The sequence below is a fragment of the Ochotona princeps genome, chromosome 13 (genome assembly GCF_030435755.1).
Source record: "Ochotona princeps isolate mOchPri1 chromosome 13, mOchPri1.hap1, whole genome shotgun sequence".
Lineage (NCBI taxonomy): Eukaryota > Metazoa > Chordata > Mammalia > Lagomorpha > Ochotonidae > Ochotona > Ochotona princeps.
Window position 1 is genome coordinate 41,721,040 of NC_080844.1, and position 22,479 is coordinate 41,743,518.

At 40.0% G+C, this 22,479-nt stretch overlaps 1 protein-coding gene across 1 annotated transcript in view; it reads left to right on the forward strand.

Annotated features, from left to right (window-relative positions):
* Positions 1 to 4,856: 4,856 nt before the first annotated feature.
* Positions 4,857 to 22,479, forward strand: part of LOC101519910 (cytochrome P450 2C18-like) — a 28,592-nt gene continuing 10,969 nt past the window's right edge. The window contains exons 1-7 of the mRNA XM_012925448.2: positions 4,857 to 5,030; positions 9,082 to 9,244; positions 9,444 to 9,593; positions 11,953 to 12,113; positions 15,358 to 15,534; positions 16,225 to 16,366; positions 17,979 to 18,166. Coding sequence (XP_012780902.2) covers positions 4,857 to 5,030; positions 9,082 to 9,244; positions 9,444 to 9,593; positions 11,953 to 12,113; positions 15,358 to 15,534; positions 16,225 to 16,366; positions 17,979 to 18,166 — 1,155 coding nt within the window. The remainder of the gene's footprint in view (positions 5,031 to 9,081; positions 9,245 to 9,443; positions 9,594 to 11,952; positions 12,114 to 15,357; positions 15,535 to 16,224; positions 16,367 to 17,978; positions 18,167 to 22,479) is intronic.

The following is a 22,479-nucleotide window of genomic DNA, read 5'->3' on the forward strand; positions in this document are numbered from 1 at the left end:
ATATTTTACAACAGATAGAGTCGAAGATTTACCCTTACATTTTTCTAATAATTTTATAACTTTAACTCACACATGTACATTAATGGTCTACTTTAGGTTAAATTTTATTGATGTATGAAGCATTGATCTTGAAGATGTCACGTCTCAGAATAGATGACAAAAAAATAGATGACAAAAAGCTGCTCATTTAGAAAGCAAATGTTTGTCAAATATTCCTGGTTTTCATTAATTAATAAACATATGTGGCATGGAATTTAAGAACATGTGAATATCCCACTTCACGTATAATTCATCTAAAAATTTTAGCATGGCCAATGATCTCTAACAGAATTTTTAATGTTCATTTTTCTCATTAATTATGTCGTGAAATTTTTGGACAAATTTATCTGTTTAAAAAGAGCTCTCACATTTTTATTAGAATAATTTCATGTTGTTAATAAGTACTAAATTTTAGTTTATTTCTAACCTGTGCATTTTATCATCCAGTAAGAGGAACAGGAAAATTTTAATCAGAGCAGACTAAAAAGACTTTGCCTTGTCTGGACATTTCAGGAGCTAGCAGAGTCTTTTCTTTTTAAACCATAATCCCATACAAACCTGAAGGAATTCAGCAAGCAGCATGTGGGAATAGACACCAATGTGTCCATATGGTGATGCAATGAGCAAACTCAGAAGGGTTGACAGCAATGCATGGAAGAGTAATTGTAAGTCATCTTATCAAGATTCTTGCCACTGAAGACAGGGCTGGAAACAGAACTGACCCAGCAATTGCAACCACCAGCTGATTGGGGCGATGGACTGTGTCAGGCCCTGTACTTGCAAGTACACACAAGAACCTGGTCTGGGATCACCTCGGAAAAAGTTTTTTTGGGGATCTCCCCAATTGAACTGCTGGACTCAGAACCCCAATCATGAAGAGAAGTGCAGGTTCCATGGTCTGCCATGGATTGCAAATGCCAGAACCTAGCCTCCTCAGAGGCTCAGATGGAGCAGTGGACAGCATAACCAGGTGCACATGGAGAATAGGGCAGTCTATCAGAACCTGCAGAGGATACCTGGCACCACAATAGAGGACAGAACAAATCAATCAACTGTCCCGGCCATATACTGGAAGTAAAAAAACTGGGCAAACAGAGCCTCTAAGGTGAAGTTTGTCAGCCAGTGGATTCTGGAGAGATTTCATCGTGCTTGGAATGGCGCGATTGGCAGCAATTCATAACTGTTGAGCTATCAAAACCACTTGAGCAAGACCCTGGGACACAGAGTCCTCTCTATCATTGCTTGGTATAACTCAGAATAGAGCCAGAAAGAGAAGGATTTTGTTAGGGGGCCTTGAGATTTCCATCTCTTAGTCACCTCCAGATAAGTCTACTCTGCTGTGTTAATTGTATGTCATTGTCAGAAACATTACTATGACATATTGAAATGCAAGTAAGTGAGATGTAGGAAGAATTAGAGATTTGTGTTTTGGTGATAAAACCCTATTCCTCAATTTATGGGAATCTGTGTCCCAGCTATTATTACAGTGACCTGAGGATGGATAAACAGAGTCAATGTAGAGGACATCAGACTAACCAACATTTGATAGTTTTTATTGGTTAGAAGTGGTGTCAAGGGCAAGGACATAACAAGCCACAGTGCATCACAATGCGTGTCAGAAACTCCCAGTTTAAATCCCAGTCCTATTGCTTGTGAGCTGAGTGACTCCAGGCAGATATGTTCTCTCACAGTCCCTTCTCCACATTTGAAAAATAAGCATTCAAAGTAAACATCTCTGTCTTGCAGTGCTTTTAGAGTGTTTACTGATTTAAAAAAAAGAAGTTGTGTATGTTTAGTTACTAACTACTTTGTATACTTTTGCTCCTTAAAAATGTCCAAAAGTAGTACCACTGAGTCACAAAACTGAATTGCTGCCATTGCCATTTGCTACAATATGGATGAACACGGAACACATTTTGTTAAGCATATTAAACCGAAGAGAGGAGAGATGACATTGGACCTCATTCACATGTGTCATCTAAAAATGATAATCTATTCAAAGCAGAGAGGTAATGGTTGCTAGAATTGAGGAGATATTGACCAAAGGATAGCTACTTGTAATTTGGTAGAGGAATAAATTGCAAGAAATTTGCTGTAGGATTAATACATTGTGTTTCTAAAAATGTAAAGCAAATGGTTGAAGTTGGGTGTATTTTTTAAGATGTTGCATAAAATGTCCACACTCACTTCAAAGCTCATGCCTGCATTCATGCTGCTATTTGATCTTTGACTGAAGCTTTCTGTTATCATACAATTTGGCAAACATCAAGTGATGGCTCAAGTAGTTTGCATCCCCTCCTCTAAGACCTTGATCTAGTTCCAGGGTCCATGGTTCAGCCTTCCCCAACCTTTGATGTTGAGGACTTTTGGAAAATGAATTCAGAGAGGGATGATACCTCTCTCCAATACCCTCCTTTCCTCAAATAAAATGAGAATAAGTAAATTTTAAAAACATAAAGGAAAGATAGTGGATGTTTTGTGCTTTCAACCATATACATTATAGCTATTGTAATGGGATGCAATTATTAATTAGCCAGATTTGGTAACTTTTAAATGAATATGCATTTGAGAACATAACATTGTAGATGGTACAATTATATATAGGTTTATCTGTTAGGGGCCAGCATTGTGTTGCAATGAGTTAATCTACTACCAGTGATGCCAGCATCCCATAGGAACATTGGATTGGAGTCTTAGCTGCTCCAACATCTGATTCAGCTCCCCGGCAATGCACCTGAAAGAAGCTTAATGTGGCCCAAGTACATGTGAGCTTGGCAACCAAATGGGACATGTAGATGGAACTCCAGTTTCATGGCTTGGGCCTGGCCCCTCTGTGGCCATTGTAGCCATTTGGGTAATAAACCAAAGATAAAATATGTCCTCTGTGTGTAAATGTTACCCCCTCTCTCTGCAGCTCTTTCAAATAAATAGAACAATTTTTAAAATAAATTTAATAATAAATGAGTTATGCTAGCTATCATACTTGGCAAGAATAATGTTAGGATTTTATTTTTAAAAAGCTCAAAGGCGGGCCCGGCACTGTGGCCTAGCGGGTAAAGTCCTCGCCTCGCCTGTGCCAGGATCCCACATGGACACCGGCTCTAATCCCAGCCAACCTGCTTCCCATCCAGCTCCCTGCTTGTGGCCTGGGAAAGCAGTCAAGGACGGCCCAGAGCATTGGGACCCTGCACCATGTGGGAGACCCAGAAGAGGTTCCTGGTTCCCGGCTTCGGATCAGCACAGCACTAGCCATTGCGGTCACGTAGGGAGTGAATCATCGGACAGAAGCTCTTCCTCTCTGTCTCTCCTCCTCTCTGTATATCTGACTTTATAATAAAAATAAAAATAAATAAATTTTTTTAAAGAATTATTCATTTTATTACAGCCAGATATACACAGAGGAGGAGAGACAGAGAGGAAGATCTTCCATCCGATGATTCACTCCCCAAGTGAGCCGCAACGGGCCGGTGCGCCGATCCGAAGCCAGGAACCTGGAACCTCTTCCGGGTCTCCCACACAGGTGCAGGGTCCCAATGCATTGGGCCGTCCTCGACTGCTTTCCCAGGCCACAAGCAGGGAGCTGGATGGGAAGTGGAGCTGCCGGGATTAGAACGGCGTCCATATGGGATCCCGGGGCTTTCAAGGCGAGGACTTTTAGCCGCTAGGCCATGCCGCCGGGCCCAAAATAAATAAATCTTTAAAAAAATAAATAAAAAGCTCAAAGGCATATTGAAGGCTTCCAGTTTCAAAGAAAAAAATATCCATGTGGCTTCTTTAAATTCATTTTTATTTTGTTTGAAAAACACAGAACAAAATCTTCGATCCACTGATTCACTTCCCCAAAATCTGCAGTAGCCAAAACTCAGGCAGACCAAAGCCTGGAGTATACAACTCGGAGTCTCCCACTTGGGTGCCTGGGACCCAAACACCTGAAGACTCCCAAGCTGTGCCGATGGAGGAAGCTAGCTCACAAGTGGTAGAACCAGGCATTGTGGGGAAGAACATATGTGTAAAAGCTAAGATAAGCACTTTCTATTATAAGCTGTAAAGTATACTCATTTACTCCACATTAATTTGTAACTGTGTGGCATCTGAGAATCCAAAATGCTGAAAATATTTTTAGTCACATGATTTATCTCATTGTTTCTTTTTGTTAATTTTGAAATTTTATAACATTTATTTATTTTTATTGGATTTACAGTGAGAAAGAGAGACAAGGAGAAAAATCTTCCAGCCACTAGTTCACTCCCCAGATGGCCATTTCAGCTGGGGCTGGAGCCAATCCAAAGACAGGAGTCAGGAGCTTCTTCCAGATCTCCCACACAGCTGCAGGATCCCAAGGCTTTTGGGCCATCCTCCTCTGCTTTCCCAAGCCACAAGCAGGGAAGGTGCAGCAGCCAGGACAGCGGATGGGAAATAGAGCAGCCAGGATATGAACCAGCACCCATATGGGATCCTGGCACTTACAAAGGGAGGATTAGCCAACTAAGCCATTGCACTGAGCCCACCTCATTACTTTTTAATCCTAGCTGCCCACTGATACCATTTGATTTATTATTTCTATTTTTAGCTTCTCTGCCATTTCCTAGAAAGAACTGAAAACTCACAAGTGGAGGAGATTTGATTAAAAAAATTTGGGCTAAAAACACTCATTATCGCTATCACAGGGCAGAAGTCCACTCAGAAAAGATTAGAGCTGACCTAGCTGATTGATTCATCACTTGGCATATCAAAGGGATACAGTCAGCATATTAGTAGGGGATGTTATAAAAGACTGGGATTTCAGGCTCCCAGTTGTCTCACGAAGAAGAAAAAAAATGTCAGTGGACCTAGTCACAGTTCTGTTGCTCAGTCTCTCCTGTTTGCTTCTTCTTTCATTCAGGAGACGCAGCAATGCGAAACGGAGGCTCCCTCCTGGCCCCACTCCTCTCCCGATTATTGGAAATATCCTGCAGCTGGACTTAAAGGACATCAGCAAATCCTTCTCAAATGTGAGTGAGTCTCATTACGCTCCTATAGTGTCTTGCAAGGGATAAGTAAATACTAATTTACCATTAAAATATTCCTGGAGCCAAATAGTTGGGAGATGTTTGTATGGCAAATATTCCTATGGATCTTGATGCTTCCATGTTTTTTTAGGTTTCTCATTGTCATCACTGGATGATTGGGAGGAGAGAAACATGAGGGTTGTCATCAAGTGGAATTAAAGCAGTGAAGTGGCAAAGCTCTGGGGATAAATGTGTTAACTGCTCCCCATGAATGCTAACACCTGTAGGAGAGTTAAGGCATCTACCTAAGAACATACAGCAACACAATAGTTTTTTCAAAAATCTTGGGCCTGGCAGAGTATCCTAGTGGCTAAAGTCCTCACCTGGAGCTCAGGGATCCCATATGAGTGCCAGTTCCAAGTTGCCACAACAGCTGGAGCTTAGCCAATCCAAAGCAAGGAGCCCAGAACATCCTCCCGGTTTCCCTTGCAGGCAAAGGGTCCCAAGGTTTTGGGCCACCCTCGACTGCTTTCCCACGCCACAAACAGGGAACTGGATGGGAGGTAGGGCCACCAGGGACACAAACTTGCACCCATATGGGATCCCGGCGCGTTCAAGGTGAGAACTTCAGATGCCAGGTTACCACGCCTGGCCCTGGCTGCCTTATGTTTTAGTCCTATTTATTTGAAAGGTTATTCCATGATCCATGGTATTCATCCCAGGGATATAAGCATGACTTGATATAGATAAATCTATAAAGGCAATAAATCACATTGATAGACTGAAAGACAAATGTCATATGATTATTTCCGTAAGTGCAGAAAAAAAAACTAATAAAATTCAACATCATTTCATAATAGCCATTCTCAACAAATTAAACACAGAAATAATAATGCACCTTAACACAATAAGTACCACATATGGCAACCCTAACTTCATATTCAATGTTGAAAACATTAAGATTTAAGAACACCCGAGCTTGTCTGGCTATTCAACTTAGTCCTGCAGGGCAACGCAAGGCAATTAAGCCATAAAATCAGCTGAAAGATGTGCAAAACAGAAAGGAAGAAGAAAATGAGCTCTGATTAAGCAGGACATCATCTTACATATGAAGAAAGGAGCAAATGAAGTTTTAAAATTCAACATTTTAAACACAATATTTCAGTCCCTGTTGTGTGTTTTAGCATTCATATGTGAGAGATAACTTGCTGTAGTTGTTTTTCTGTGTTTATCCTCTTTCACTTATCCTGACACCCTCCAGTGCCATAAATTTTGTTACAATAATTCTAAAAGAAGTATTATATATTTTATTTTATTTTTTTAAGATTTATTTATTTTTATTGCAAAGTCAGATATACAGGGAGGAGAGACAGAGAGGAAGATCTTCCGTCCGATGATTCACTCCCCAAGTGAGCTGCAACGGCAGGTGCTGTGCCAATCCGAAGCTGGGAACCAGGAACCTCTTCCGGGTCTCCCACGCGGGTGCAGTGTCCCAATGCATTGGGCCGTCCTCGACCGCTTTCCCAGGCCACAAGCAGGGAGCTGGATGGGAAGTGGAGCTGCCGGGACTAGAACCGGCACCCAGTATTATATATTTTATGAGCAAATAAAAGTAGCTGCAAGTTTCCAATCCTGTAGTAATGTACAAGAAAGAAAACACTGATACTCCTGTCTTGGTCAATACACATTGCATACAGGTATTCATAGACTACCTCGTAGCCCATAAACATATGTGATTACTATCACAAAAATGTCTGAAAGATGAAAATAAGAAAATTTTAAAGAATCATCAGGATGAAAAGTAAATTTCACAGTTCTGAACAAAATCCAGTGCCTATCAATTAGAATATCTATTTGACTCAGTCTGAGGGAGATCTGTCCAACGACTGCAACTGTCCAAATATGACCAAGCTGCTTATAGAGAGGAAGTCCTCTGAAATGAGAAGGTAGTGATCATTGGGGTGATCTTGGGGTAGAAGTTCCTGTGTTAAGTGTATCAACTCCCTGACCCCAATACAGTTCCCTGAAACACCTTTCATTTCATACTATAACATGATGTCTGATGAGAAATTATACTTCTCATCCACTTTGCCTATTTTCCCTACCATAAATATCTTTATCATTTTAGTTGTTACAAAGGGCTCCTGTCGCTTTTCTGGGTTAATTCTATTTGTGTCTATGTGTATATGCATTATTAAGGCTATTTAAATCTATCTGGATTTATCTTTCCTTTTAAAAATATATTAATATAAAGAAAATAGCTTGGTGTGTTTTACAGATACAATTCCAAGGAGAAAACTGTTCTTCCCTCACCCTCCCTCTTTCAATCTCCCATCCTTCCTTTCTCATTTTTTCTTTTAATTTTTGCTATAACACAATTTCAACTTACCTTATAAACATACTCTTTTTCTAAAAGATTTTCTTTATACTTATTGGAGAGGCAAATTTACTGAGAGAAGGAGAGACAGAGAGAATAATCTTGCAGGCACTGGTTCAGTCCCCAAATAGCGACAACAGTTGGAGTTAAATCAATCCATGCCAGCAACCAGGAATTTCCTCAGGGTCTCCCATGGGGGTGTCGAGTCCCAAGGCTTTGAGCCATCCTTCCCTGTTTTCCCAGGCCACAAGCAGACAGCTGGATGGGAAGCAGAGCAGCCGAGACACAAACCAGTGCCCGTATGAGATCCCGGTGCATATGCAAGGCAAGGATTTAGCCACTGAGTCATTGCACCAGACCCTATATCCACATTCTTAATGCTTTACTGAGACTAAATAAAATATCATGCAATTCACTTATCTAAAGGGTACAGTTGAAACAAATTTGTGCAGATTAAAACTTACAGCAGTTTTATAACATTTTATCAGAAAGATGCTCCATATCCACATCATGCAGCCTCTTTCCACTATGCCCAGGTCTAAAAATTGATTTTCTACTTTTTGTCTCTCTATACTTGCCTATCTTGAAATTTGAAAATAGCCCAGTATCTACCTAAAACTAAGTACCTTTGAAGAGTATGTTTCATCTCTCTCACTCACCTAACCATCCAGGCCTCTGGTAACCAGCAATTCTATCCCATTTGAATGGGATCTAGAGGACCTGAAACCATAAATGATTCTGAAGAAAACATAGAGAACAATCTCTTTGATCTTACGTTCAGCAGCACATTTATATCTGAAGATATAAATACAACTATAAAACTACTTATTTTCAAGTCAACTATACACCAGGAGAGAGAGACCATCTGTTCACTGGTTCACTCCCTAAAAGATCACAATGCAGGAGCCAGGAGTTTGACACAGATGTCCCACGTAAGGACAGGTGCCCCAAGAACTTGAACCATCTTCTGCTGATTTCCCAGGTGCATGAGCAGAGATCTAGATAGGAACTGGAGCATGTGGAGATCAAATTGGCATTGATTGGCAATGCCAGCATTGCAGGCAATGGCTTAACTTACTACAGGTCAACACCGGCCCCTACAGTTGTTCTTGGGTTTACTCTCTCTTTTGTGCTGGAAATCTCCACAGTCTCAAAGTACAGCGAGTCTTACAGTCACCCACAATCGTTTTTAAAGACTCGCAGACCTGGTATTATTTTTTTCTAAGAGGATGCTAAAACAATCTCTCTAGGACAAGCTGTGCTGATGATGCCTACACGTAGTCAGCGGGATTTTCTCCATATGTGGTGGCGCTGGGAACTGGCTGTATTTAAGCATCAGAATCTGACAGAGATGAGACTCAAATACAAATCTGCTGTACAAATTTTGACACTGTGTGCTTGACTTTGTTATCTGTCTTCAGTTCTGTTTATAATGCAGAACACATAAACCTGCTTCAAGGTGGTGAATTAATGGCAATCTATATGAACCATATGGTGTAGTTCTTGATACATCATATACCATCTCAAGCACCCACACTAATCACATTAAAGAATCAAGTCCAGAATTATTTGAAAACGCGTATGACAGAATTATGTGTTTAAAATGAAAGCTTAAATAACACAATATGTAAACCAAATAATGACTTCTCTAGGCAAATTTTGCTCCTCTTTTCCTAGTTCTCGAAAGTCTATGGCCCTGTGTTCACCCTGTATTTGGGCCTGAAGCCCACTGTGGTGCTGCACGGATACGAGGCTGTGAAGGAGGCACTAATTGATCTGGGAGAGGAGTTTTCTGGGAGAGGCCGTTTCCCAGTGGCTGAAAGAATCAATAAAGGTCTTGGTGAGTGTATAAGCATCTGTGTGCATATTCATTCCTCTATGTGTGAATGTTCTAGAGAGTGGCAAAGAGGCAGAGGATGAAAACCACAAACTTGAAGAGCATCTCGAGAGAGCTTAGTCCATACATGTGGCTGCTGAGTGTCTTCTCCCTCTTCCTCGTCTAGGATCCTTTTCTTAAATCTCTGCTCTCCTCCTGGCAGGACTCATTCTCAGCAATGGAAACAGATGGAAAGAGATCCGGCGCTTCTCAATCACCACCCTGCGCAATTTCGGAATGGGGAAGAGGAGTATTGAGGACCAAATTCAAGAGGAGGCCCGCTACCTTGTGGAGGAGCTGAGGAAAACCAATGGTGGGTGACCCTTTACTCTGCACCACTGATCCTCTCAATCTGACTTCATCCCTGTGTGCCCTCAGAAACATTTTATGGGTTTCCAGATCTCTTCTGAGACTTTGCAGTCGGCCCCAATTAGAGGAATGATAGTTTGAAACAGAGAGCCAGGAAAGCTTACGTGTATCCATGCCGTTTGTGGACATAGATGATTCTACCTGTGGCATGACTGTCAAAGGCCATGATATCTTCTGTCTGTCCACATTTGTTTCTTTATTTTTAAATTTTTGCAACAGGTGGGTAGAGGATTTTGAACTTCATTTTCTTAAAGAGAGACAGTGCTTGTCTTAACATTGTTAAGTATCTATTCAACAGCATTTCACCATGAACAACATGCCAGCATTCACAGTGAAAATACTCCCTCTATTCCTAGGAAACTAAATCAAGCGGCATATGAGTTCACTTTCCATGGCTACACTTGACAGCCTTACTGACCTGCCTGAGGATTTCTTCAAAGTCTGGGGCTTGCTGTTTCTACCAGTTATGATGCCAACATCTGGTTTAATTACATCACAAAATCTCATTCTTTACAATTTCTCTGGAAATAAATCACACATGAAAATTTTTGCCAGCACACTTTTATATTGCCTACTGCATAATCTATTTGCAAATAGCATAATCTTCTTCTGATCAAACAAGTATGAAACTATAAAATTTACCTTGATTTCAACTATTATTCATACCTACCCCTGGTTACTTTGCTCTGCCTTCGAGGTTTTCTTTTCTAATTTTTTGCCCTTTTTTATTGAATTTTGAGTTAGGATTTTCAGGTGATTATTCACCCCTGCCAGCTCCAGTTATTGAAAACCCAATTTTTAGCTATCAGTCATACACACACAAGAAATTCCATGTCTTCACAAATTCCTCTGTCTCCGTAGCTAGAATTAACTTTTGTTCTAAAATCTTACCAGCTCTGTCATGTTTAAAGGTGCATATCCTGGGTGTAGAGAACCAGAAGGCTTGCTGTTACTCATTGCTCATTTATGTCTTTAAATCCTTTTCATTCATATGGAGAGAACAGATTTCATAGCTAGAATATTTCTTGCTTTCTTCCTTCCCCCCGCCCTTGTTTCTCCTTGCTTGCCTTCTTTAACTTTTGTGATTTTCTTTACAATTATAGACAAATCTTCCACCAAATCTAGTGTTTCACAAGTAGAAAGACTATTTTTGCACAAAATTCCAAGAGGGGTTATAGAAATAATAATTAAATCATAGCATATTACTCAGTTTTACTCTTACACATTCAGGTGGGTTTTGTTGTTGTTGTTGTTGTTGTTGTTGTTCTGAGAAAGAAATATAGTATTTGTCTATTTGGATTTTGGCTTCTTGAACTAAGCATAATGGTCTCCAATCACATCCATTTAGTTGCAAAAGACAGGATTATCTTAGAACAAATGGTATTTGTCCCAGGGATGCAGGGATGGTTTAATCTATCCAAATCAATGAACGATACACATCAGGTTAGTAAAATCAAGAATCACAACCATATGGTTATCTCAACAGCTGCTGAAAAATTAGTTCATATCATGTAATATATCCTTTTATGATAAATTTAAAAACATTAAGCAAATTGAATACAGAAGGAACATAAATAAACATAACCAAGGTAATATGTGACAAACCACCAGCCAGTATCATATTGAATAGGGGAAAGCTAGAAGCATTTCCACTAAGACCCAGAACTGGATAACAAGCCCACTTTCACCACAACTATTCCATCTAGTTCTGCAAGTTTTAATCAACAAGGCTCTTGGCTCCATATGGCAATCTATGAAGGAACTCATCACAGACCTATCACCATGCCTGGTTCTACCAGCTATGTGATGACAAATTGAGCCCCTTCGAGCTACTGAAGGCAGCAGAGAATTGACAAGGCCAGTCAAATTTTATACTCCATGGGCTCTAACTACTTTTTGTATTTAAATTAATTCAAATATTTTCATTTAGGTGAATCGCTTTTCACTTCTCATTATAGCTATTATATATGCTGTATCTTTATATATCAAAATACCAGTGCTTGAACAAATTCAATGTGTCTTAGTTTATTAACCATCACTTCTCCTTGGAGCATTAGGTTTATTCCTGATTCATAATTTAAACTATATTCACTTCTGAAATGTGTAACTTTCCCGTTTCAAAAAACAAACTAGGCACTTTTTTTAAGAGACTTCTTATTCCTAGAAACAACCAAAGATGTCAAATAGTTGTGTTGGTATTAATTTTTCCCTCCTCTCACTAGGTGGGTGGTGTAAGTTGACTGGCCGATGTATACTGTTGAAACTGTTTTGTAAAACAAATGTCTGTAAATATTTTTTTCCAGCTTTGCCTTGTGATCCCACCTCTATCCTAGGTTGTGCTCCTTGCAATGTGATCTGCTCCATTATTTTCCAGGGCCGTTTTGAATATACAGATAAATTTTTTCTTAAGTTTTTGAAAGTGTTGAATGAAGGCATCAATATCTTGAGCTCCCCATGGATACAGGTGAGATCAAAACCCTTTTATTACAAGAGAGTATTTATGTTATTTATTGATCATTCTAACGGACCAAGCTGTGAAGCAGCTCTTAGGACATTAAAGTTTTGCACTGAGCTCAGTATCATCATTGGACATCTGAGAACTACCACAGGTAAGCACTATATTTTGCACACCAGGGTGCCCATACCAAATTACAGCACAGACATTCAAACTCAATGGCTTACTGACCAGTGGGGTTTCCACTAAGCTCCAAAGCCCCATTGCTGGAGTCCAGCTCCAGCTGAGATCAGAGCTAGCGAGAAGGGTGCGTGAAATAGGCATAGAAAAAAAAGAAGAAAAACGGACCACTACAATTCCAAGATCATTGTGGACAATGCGAGAAAGCTGTCTGCTTTATTCATATAGAAGCAGTCACAAGCTCTGGCACAAACCTTTTACGTCATGGTGTTGCATCCACTCAACCACAGAGTGCGGCTGCAAGCAGTGCAATTACAAAGTTTTCTTTAGGGGCAGTTTGACATAGCTTCAAGGGGAGCACAATTTACAACAGCTTGAGAGGTGAGCGAGGAAGGATTCCACATTGCTTGCTTATCTCGGCTTGCCAGCCCCCACCTGCTCTCCTCAGGTCTGGGCTCTAACCTTGGCGCACCTGTGACAACCAGACCCCACCTTGAATTATGTATGGGTTAGTATGTCTGGGGTCTTGGTTTATGGAGATTGGGGGCCATTGGCACTAAAGGTAATGCTGGCCATTAGGCTTGCGAGCTCACACAGTTTGTTAACTAAACAAGTAAAGCAAGAGTTATAATGGCAGAAAGAATTGCAATTAGCAATAGACCATGTTTACTCCATTTAAGTTTCAACTCTACAATGGACAAGTGAATGTTTCCAAAGATAATTCTACAAATTGTTTCACCTTAAGACAGGGCATTATCCATTCTGACATTGCAGCCAAGAATTTCTCAGTAGACAACACATCTTAATCAGTAATACACTCCTACTACAATTCTTATTCTACAACTTATCTATCACTTAATGGGAGAAATATATCAAAAGAGAAAAAACATAAAGAGCTAAGACAAAAAGTTTCAAACATTAAATCCCTCTACAACTGCAGGTTCTACAACCTCATAAACAATCAAACAATAATCAAAAGTATATTTTTATGATGTTGGTAAAATTGCCCTATATTTCCTCTAGTTAAAAAAATTATGAAAGCAGCTAAAACAACTACATTTTCTATGTTCTAAAGAGTTGCAAGGACAGGCTAACCTTTAAAGTCACAGTAACTATATTTTTTGCCATAGCAGGATAACCTTTAGAGTCACAGTAGCTATGTTCTTTGTCATAGCAGATGGCCTTTAGGGTCACAGTAGTTATAACAGGATAGCCTTTAGGGTCGCAGTAGCTGTAACAGGATAGCCTTTAGGGTCCCAGTAACAGGATAGCTTTTAGAGTCCCAATAGCTATATTTTTTTGTCATAGGAGTTTCAGCCCATACTCTCATCACTTCCATTAGTTTGTAAAATTCTTATCAAGCCATTTCCCAGAAAGCATGTTAAATGTCTGAGCCAGATTTCATGGCAATGGGTAGGCACACAATAAGGTGTCTAGAAACGGCATGGGTTTAATTGTACTCCTGTGTGCAGTTAAAGGCCCACTCACAAAGACATTATCAATAACATTAACTCTCAAGCTCATGTTGATTGCAAAAACCATCTCACAGGGGCAAACAATACCTCAATAGATTACAAAATTCTTAGTGGGGTGGTTAGTGTCCATGCAAAAGGGGGTGAAACTGTGTCAAGGTGGTCAGAGAGAAATCTGCCAGGCTCTGCCAAACAGCTAGAAGCTCCCCCGGGTCCTGCCAAGCAGGGGAGCTGTTCTCTCCACACCTTCGTGTTATTCACACCTACTGCATGGACCCCAGCACCACATTTTCATAAAGCACTTTGCTGGCTGCACAAAAGCATGAACATAGATAGCAGCCAAGACATCGAGCATTTTGTGGAGGATACAATGATTGGGAAGCACCATTGTTGGCTGAAATACTCTGTTAGGGCCTGGCACAATGGTTCAATTGCCTAATCCTCCCCCTTGCAAGCACTGGGATCCCATATGGGCACCAGTTCATGTCTTGGCTGCTCTGCTTCCCATCCAGCAACATGCTTGTGGCCTGGGCAAACACTGGAGGATGGCCCAATGACTTGGGATCCTGCACCCACATGAAACATCCAGAAGAAGCCCCTGGCTTCTAGCTCCTGCTTTGGATTGGCTCAGCTCCAGCCATTATGCCCATTTCAGGGGTAAACCACTAGACAAAAGACCTTTCTCTCTATGTTAAGCTAATATGTCCTGCATTGCTTTTTAAAAGATACTCATGAGATTTTTGAGAAGTGGCTGAACTCTTCTTGTGCAAAGTGACTTTATCAATAAAAGGTTCAACAGGATGGATTTCATGGCATTTTCCAAACTCTCCCTGTTCTAAATAATCGCTCTACATCTGAGGCTGCAAGTGAGAAACAGCAGTGATGAGCATTGTGCTCACTATTAGGCACCCAAACTTCCTTAATGTCTGTTGTGATCTACAAAATATTAATTGTGGTCATTCGTGCCACCATGTATTTCCAGATTTTGGGAAATATTTGTTTTGGAAAATGATAGACCTAATATAAATCTGTTTTTATTTCTTTTTAAAATTTACTTGTTGGAAAGGCAAGGTTTCAGAGAGAGAAAGAGAAATCGAGAGATCTTCCATCTGCTCGTTCACTCCTCACATGACTGCAACAGCCAGGGCTGGACCAGGATGAAACCAGGAACCAAGAGCTTCATCTGGGTTCTCCTCATGAGTCCAGGGGTCAAAGCACTTGGGTCATCTTCCACTGCTTTCCCAGGCATGATATCAAGGAGCTGGGTCAGATGTGGAGCAGCCAAGACTCAAAACAGGCAGGCAGAATAACCCATAAGCCACAATACCAGCCCCATTTCTTTTTTACTTCTAAAGTAACATTTGAGGGCATACCTGTAGGGCATGAGCATCAAATGTAAACCTTTGGTCAGAGTTATCCCCCACACATATTCCTGTAAGAAGAGAGTCTGACTGTAAATGTGCTGTAAAATACCTAAAATTCCCTAAAAATATTTTTAAACCTAAAATTTCTAACCTGCACTTTTCATGCAATTTGTATGAACATAAATAAATGTGAAGTAAATGTTTTGATTTGGTTAAATAATTTTGTTTATTTTTTAGGTCTGCAATAATTTTCCAGTTCTCATTGATTATTTACCGGGGAGTCATAAAAAATTTATTCAAGATATGAATTATGTCCAAAATTTTATTTTGGAGAAAATAAAAGAACACCAACAATCCCTAGATGTGAACAATCCTAGGGACTTTATTGATTGTTTCCTGATCAAAATGGAGCAGGTGAAGTATGAATAATAATTTTGTTATTTGATGACATTTAATGGCTCTCTTATTAATTTACCTGCAATGTATTTATGATCAGGAAAGGCATTCTATACAAGTACTGTAAGTACTTCTTGTGTGTAGCAATCTGCATGAAATATCCTGAAGAATTAAAATTCACTAAAACCCTCAACTCAGTTCTTTGGCTAATAACAATCTGCCTGAGGGAACAGAAGGCACACCTCACTGCAAGCAAATAACTTTGAGCAAATTGTGAAACAAAAGATAGTGACTTTTCGAATTCTTCATGCTTTCATTTGCATAAAGGGAACATATGTCATGTATTTCATACATACAGTTTTAACAACAGAAAGATATTCCCATCCTCCTTCCCTCACTCCCACCACCTTCTTTTCTTATTTTTTTCTACAGTCCTAAGCTCAATCTTCTACAAAGAGCTCAAGCATTAGCAATACAAATACCACTATAAGCAATAACCAAATGTATACATATTACCACAAAACAGGGATGTTGAAAAGAAGGGTATAGGGATAAAGAGCGGGTCCTCTGCTGTACAATCCACTAACTCACATGAAGATTTTACCTGCTGACTCTCGCTCTAGTTCACATGGTGGCTAAAGTGTATAATCTGGTTTACTTTATACTTATTTAAATCCAGAAACCAATTCTTCATTGAATCATTCACAGGAAAAGCACAAACAGCATTCTGAATTTACCCTGGAAATCTTGAAATTCACTGCAGCTGATTTGTTTTCTGCTGGAACAGAGACCACCAGCACCACCCTGAGATACGGGCTGCTGCTCCTGCTGAAGCACCCTGAGGTGGCAGGTATGAGCACAGAGGGTGAGCAGGGAGAAATTTTACCATACAAGTATGTCAAGACACTGCTAGCATTCTCTGTATTATTCCTGCTTTAAAATTTTCGGTATTAATAAACATATGGCAACAGCTGCCTTGACACAAACTGAGTAAAGCAATGAAGTGATGACCGTGAGAGAACAATCTGAGGAGTAGCAAACAGCAGCACTCAGTCTTCTGAATTGCAGCCGGAAGTGACTGCTGGCCGGCGATAGCCAGCAGGAGTTGCCTTAAGGTTACATATCCACTTACTTACTTAGGAAGAAACTGCTTAAAATTATCAATTTATTCTTGTGGAAATCATTCCCGGACATGACATTGAAGTCTCCTCTTACTGGATGAAAAAAAAATAATAATCTTTCCTTAAGGAAGATTAAGCATAAATTCTAGAAATTCAATGAAGTTGTCGGAGGTAGCCTGAGAAGTTTCTAAAAGGTAGATTTCCTCAAAAATATGTTTTGATTTAGGCAAGAAGGTGTGCTTATAACAATTCCGTTATTCCAGAAATCTATTTTAATTGAGTTAGTATTTTCCAAAATTATTATTTTTCTTTAACTGACCAATGTTAAATCGATGAATACCTTTGTTTCAGAGATTTCTTTTAAAGAGTTCCAGTTTTTCTCCTCAGAGTGGAAGCAGGAAAGACTTCTATTTCGGCAACCCCCTGAAAGGATTTATAAATTACAACCAGAAATAAGTCCTTTCAAAGTTGTCAGAGGCATAGAAGGCAACGACTCTGCCGTGGGTTTCTGAAACACAGCAGTCAAGGGTACAACCACCTCAGCCGAGACGAGACTGCAACCTAGACTGCAGAATGAAGACTTCCTGATTTGTAAAAACTGATCTGCTTTTCCAAAATCCCTTCAGACAGTCTCTGCCGGTACCAAGGGTTGAGTAAATGAGGGGAGATGGAGGCTGAGTCGGGAGGCCATCGCTGCGAGGCCCTCTGTCTTCCTTCCATACGAAAGTCTGGAGGAACAAATACTTAAGAGGTCTTGGGACACGCTGCAGAAGCACAGAAAGAAGCAAACTCAGATGGGATGAGGACAAGAGAACAAGTTCACATCTTGAAATCCGAGACTCGGTGTCAGTTTTTATATGTGATCAGGTTCTTATGCACAGCTAATTTCCTGCAGCCTTAAAAACTTCCTATATTATTTTACTTATTTTTATTGGAAAGGCAGAATTACAGAAAGAAGGAGATACAAAGAGAAAGATCTTCCATTCTCTGGTTCACTCCCCAAGTGGCAAAAACCAATATTCTCTCCTGATTTTTTTTCCTTCAAAGATAGTAGTTTCTTGAACTAATTATGTGATAAGTTATGTTTGTATTTTGAAATGTGTCATCTTTTCATGATTCTATTTACATTAACATATACAAACTCACCTTTATACTTACCTTGTGAGAGAGTCACATATCTCCATTTTACTGCACTTATTTTTACATGCCTAAGAATATGCAAAACAAATAATTCACAGCTAAAAACCTTTGGGATAACCCTATGCCTCATATAACTCCAAGTTTCTGTGACAACTGTGCTGGGTTTCTCTTTCTCATTGATTCTTTCTTATGTCTTCTCAGCTAAAATCCGGGAGGAGATTGAGCGTGTGATCGGCAGAGACCGGAGCCCCAGTATGCAGGACAGGAGCCGCATGCCCTACACGGACGCTGTCGTACACGAGGTCCAGAGATACATTGACCTCATCCCCACCAGTATGCCACATGCAGTGACGTGTGACGTTAAATTCAGAGACTACCTCATCCCCAAAGTAAGAGTGTTTCTCTCACACTGCCTCTCAATGCTCTTGAAATTCCTGGGTTCGCAGTATTCTTCCAGTCACTACCAACAAAATAGGAAACAAAAACAAATCTCACATGTCTTGGCAGCCTGATGGATTCAATGCTATTTCCAAACTACATAGCCTCAAACTGGAAAGTTCCATAACCTGTCTTCATATCTGGCCAGATGTGTCTTTCAGATTTGTTTTCCTTTTTCTTGACTGTGTTGGCCACTATTCGTTGTACACATTTCCAAATGCATCTTAGCATTGTTGTGGTCTTCGGCAGCTAGTTCAGGATCTCAAGCTTGGAAGCCATGCCTCCCTGACCTTCATTGCTTTTGCATTGTTGTGTAACCACTCTCCTTACAGCCCCCATTAAGGCCCATAATAGGGGCTCTCTCTCTTTCTTCTCTCATGTTTCTGCTGCTCTGGCACTCTGATTCTTGGTTTCCCCTGTACCGACTTGCTCTCTGTCTCAGACTCTGAGCGTTAGGTTTTTTGTTTTTTTTAATTATTTATTATTTAACTTTAGTAATTACATTGTATTATGTGACACAGTTACATAGATACTTGGGTTCTCCCACCCCTCCCCAAACCCTCCCACCATGGTGGATTCCTCCACCTTGTTGCATAACCACAGCTCAAGTTCAGTTGAGATTTCCCCATTGCAAGCGTATACCAAACATAGAGTCCAGTATCTTATTGTCCAGTCAAGTTCAACGGCTTCTTAGGTATACCCTCTCTGGTCTGAAGACAGAGCCAGCAGAGTATCATCCCAGTCAATTGAAAGCTCCAACATACCATCAGCAAAAATTTACATCATTATGGAATTAATTGACATAGTAATGAGTAACCAATATGTTAAAAGTAAATGCGAGTTCCCAGCCACCTTCTGTGACCACCTCACCTATACTTCAATTTTAGTTTATACACAACATATAACATTCAAAACATAACATGTTATACATAACATCATATCATCTTAAATCAAGGCAAACATGTGGTATTTAACCTTTTGTGATTGGCTCATTTCCCTTAGCATTATGGTTTCCAGTTTGGCCCATTTGGCCACAAAGAACTGCATTTCGTTTTTTTTAATAGCTGAGTAGTATTCCATGGAGTAGATGAACCATAGCTTTCTTATCCAATCCTCTGTTGATGGGCATTTTGGTTGTTTCCATGTTTTTGCAATTACTGATTGTGCTGCTATGAACATAGGAGTGCATGTTGGTTTCTCATAGAACAAGTGTTCTGGATATATTCCTAGGAGTGCTATTGCTGGATCATACGGTATGTTGAATTTGAGTTGTTTGAATATTCTCCATACTGATTTCCATAGAGGCTGTACCAGCCTGCAGCCCCACCAGCAGTGGAGTAGGGTTCCCTTTTCCCTGCAACCTCGCCAACAAGTGTCGTTGGTGCTTTTATTCATGTGGGCCAGTCTTACTGGCGTTAGGTGGTACCTCATTGATGTTTTAATTTGGATTTCCCTTATTGCCAGGGAACTTGAGCATTTTTTCATATGCTTATTTGCCATTTGGGTTTGTTCCTTTGTGAAGTGTTTGCCCATTTCCCGTGCCCATTTCTTGAGTGTCTTGTTTGTTTTGACATTTTGGTTGTTTTGTAGCTCTTTGTATATTCTGGAGATCAGCCCTCTATCACCTATGTCGTGTGTGAAGATCTTCTCCCATTCTGTGGGTTGCCTTTTTACTTTGTTGATTGTTTCTCTAGCTGTACAGAAGCTTCTTAGTTTGATGAGGTCCCAATTGTTTATTTTGGTCCTGATTTCTACTGCATCTGGAGTCTTTTTTAGGAAGTGAGGGCCTACCCCTAAGTGTTCCAGTGTGTTTCCAACATTTTCTTCCAAAGGTTTGAAGGTTTCTGGATGTAGGTTTAGATCTGTTATCCATTTAGATCTGATCTTAGTGTATGGTGAGAGATGTGGATCTATTTTTTTGTTTCTGCAGGCTATCAACCAGTTGTCCCAACAGCATTTATTGAACAGACCTTCCCATTTGCCTGGATTGTCGTTTGTCTTTTTGTCAAAGATTATTTGGCTGTATCTGTGTGGGTTTCCTTCTGGCGTTTCTATTCTGCTCCATTGATCTTCCTCTCTATCTTTGTGCCAGTACCACGCTGTTTTGATAACCACTGCCCTATAGTATGTCCAGAGGTCCGGAACTGTGATTCCCCCTGCTAACTTCCTGTTCTTCAGGATAGTTCTAGCTATCCGTGGTTTTTTGTGCTTCCAGATGAACCTTTGGATCATTGTTTCCAGTTCCATGAAGAATGTTTTGGGCAATTTGATTGGGATTGCGTTGAATGTATATATTGCTTTTGCCAGTATAGACATTTTAATGATATTGATTTTACCTATCCAGGAGCATGGGATGTTACTCCATCTTTTGAGGTCTTGTTCAATTTCTTTTTTAAGTAGTTTGTAGTTTTCTTCAAATAAGTCTCCTACATTTTTGATTAGATTTATTCCCAGATATTTCATACTTTTCTCTGTTATTTTGAATGGTATCTTGCTGGTTAAGTCTTTTTCCATCTTGGGGCTGTTCGCATACACTATGGCTGTTGATTTTTGTTCATTAATTTTGTACCCTGCCACTCTACCAAACTCTCGTACAAGTTCTAGCAGTCTCTGTATTGAGTCTCTTGGCTCTTCTACATAAAGAATCATATCATCTGCGTATAGTGAGAGTTTAACTTCTTCGTTTCCCATTTGGATTCCTCTGATTTCTTTTTCTTGTCTTATGGCCTCAGCGAGTACCTCTAGGACTATGTTGAATAGTAGTGGAGAAAGTGGACATCCCTGTTTTGTTCCAGATCTCAGTGGGAAGGGTTCCAGCTTTTCTCCATTCAGTATGATGCTGGCGTTGGGTTTTTCATATATGGCTTTAATTATGTTGTGGATTTTTCCATCTGTGCCTACCTTGATTAGGGTTTTTAGTAGGAAGTGATGTTGGATTTTGTCGAAAGCTTTTTCTGCATCTATTGATACTATCATGTGATTCTTGTTTTTCAGTTTTTGGATGTGGTGTATCACATTTATGGATTTCCGAATGTTGAACCATCCCTGCATTCCAGGGATGAATCCTACTTGATCTGGATGAATGATCTGTCTGATGTGTTTTTGAATTCTGTTGGCTAGGATTTTGTTGAGAATCTTAGCATCAATGTTCATCAAAGAGATAGGTCTGTAGTTTTCCCTCTCTGTTAGTTCTCTGTCTGGTTTTGGGATTAAGGTAATGTTGGCTTCATAGAATGAGTTTGGAAGGGTTGCCTCTTTTTCTATTGTTTTGAAGAGTTTGTAGAGGATTGGGGTCAGCTCTGTTCGGAATGTTTTGTAGAATTCTGGAGTGAAGCCGTCTGGGCCTGGGCTTTTCTTTGTTGGGAGGTCTTTAATCACTGATTCAATCTCTACTTCAGTTATGGGTTTGTTCAGGTCGTTTGTTGCCTCTGGGCTAAGTTTTGGCAAGTGGTAGAAGTCTAAGAACTTTTCCATTTCTTGGTGATCTTCTGATTTGTTGGAGTACAGTGCTTTGTAGTAATTTCTAATTATGGCCTTGATGGATGCGGTGTCTGTTGTTATGTTGCCTTTTTCATCTTTGATGCTGTTAATTCTTGCCTTCTCTTGTTTTTTCTTTGTCAGTCGGGCCAGTGGGGTGTCTATCTTGTTTATCTTCTCAAAAAACCAGCTTTTTGATTCATTGATTTTGTGTATGGTTTTTTTTATTTCTATCTGGTTGATTTCCTCCCTTGTTTTGATGATTTCTTGTTTCCTATTGTGTGTGGGGCTCTTCTGCTGCTGCTTTTCCAATTCCTGGAGGTGTGTGGTTAGTTCCTGTATTTGGCATCTCTCTTGGGCCTTGACATGAGCTCCAATTGTGATGAGTTTACCCCGTAGCACTGCTTTGGCAGTGTCCCACAAATTTTGGAATGTTGTGTCAGAGTTTTCATTGGTTTCCATAAATTTTTTGATCTCATCTTTAATTTCTTCTCTGATCCATTGTTCGTTTAGTAGCATATTGTTCAGCCTCCAAGAGTTTCTGTATTTCCTGGGGCATTTTGAATTGCTGATTTCCAGCTTCATTCCATGGTGGTCTGAGAGGGTACATGGTATGATTCCTATCTTTTTGAAGTTATTTAGGTTTGCTTTGTGTCCTATCATGTGGTCGATCCTGGAAAAGGTGCCATGCACTGCTGAAAAAAATGTATAATCTGTGGCCTTAGGGTAAAAAATTCTATAAATGTCAACCAAGTCCAGTTGTTCTATTGTTTGTATGAGATCTGTT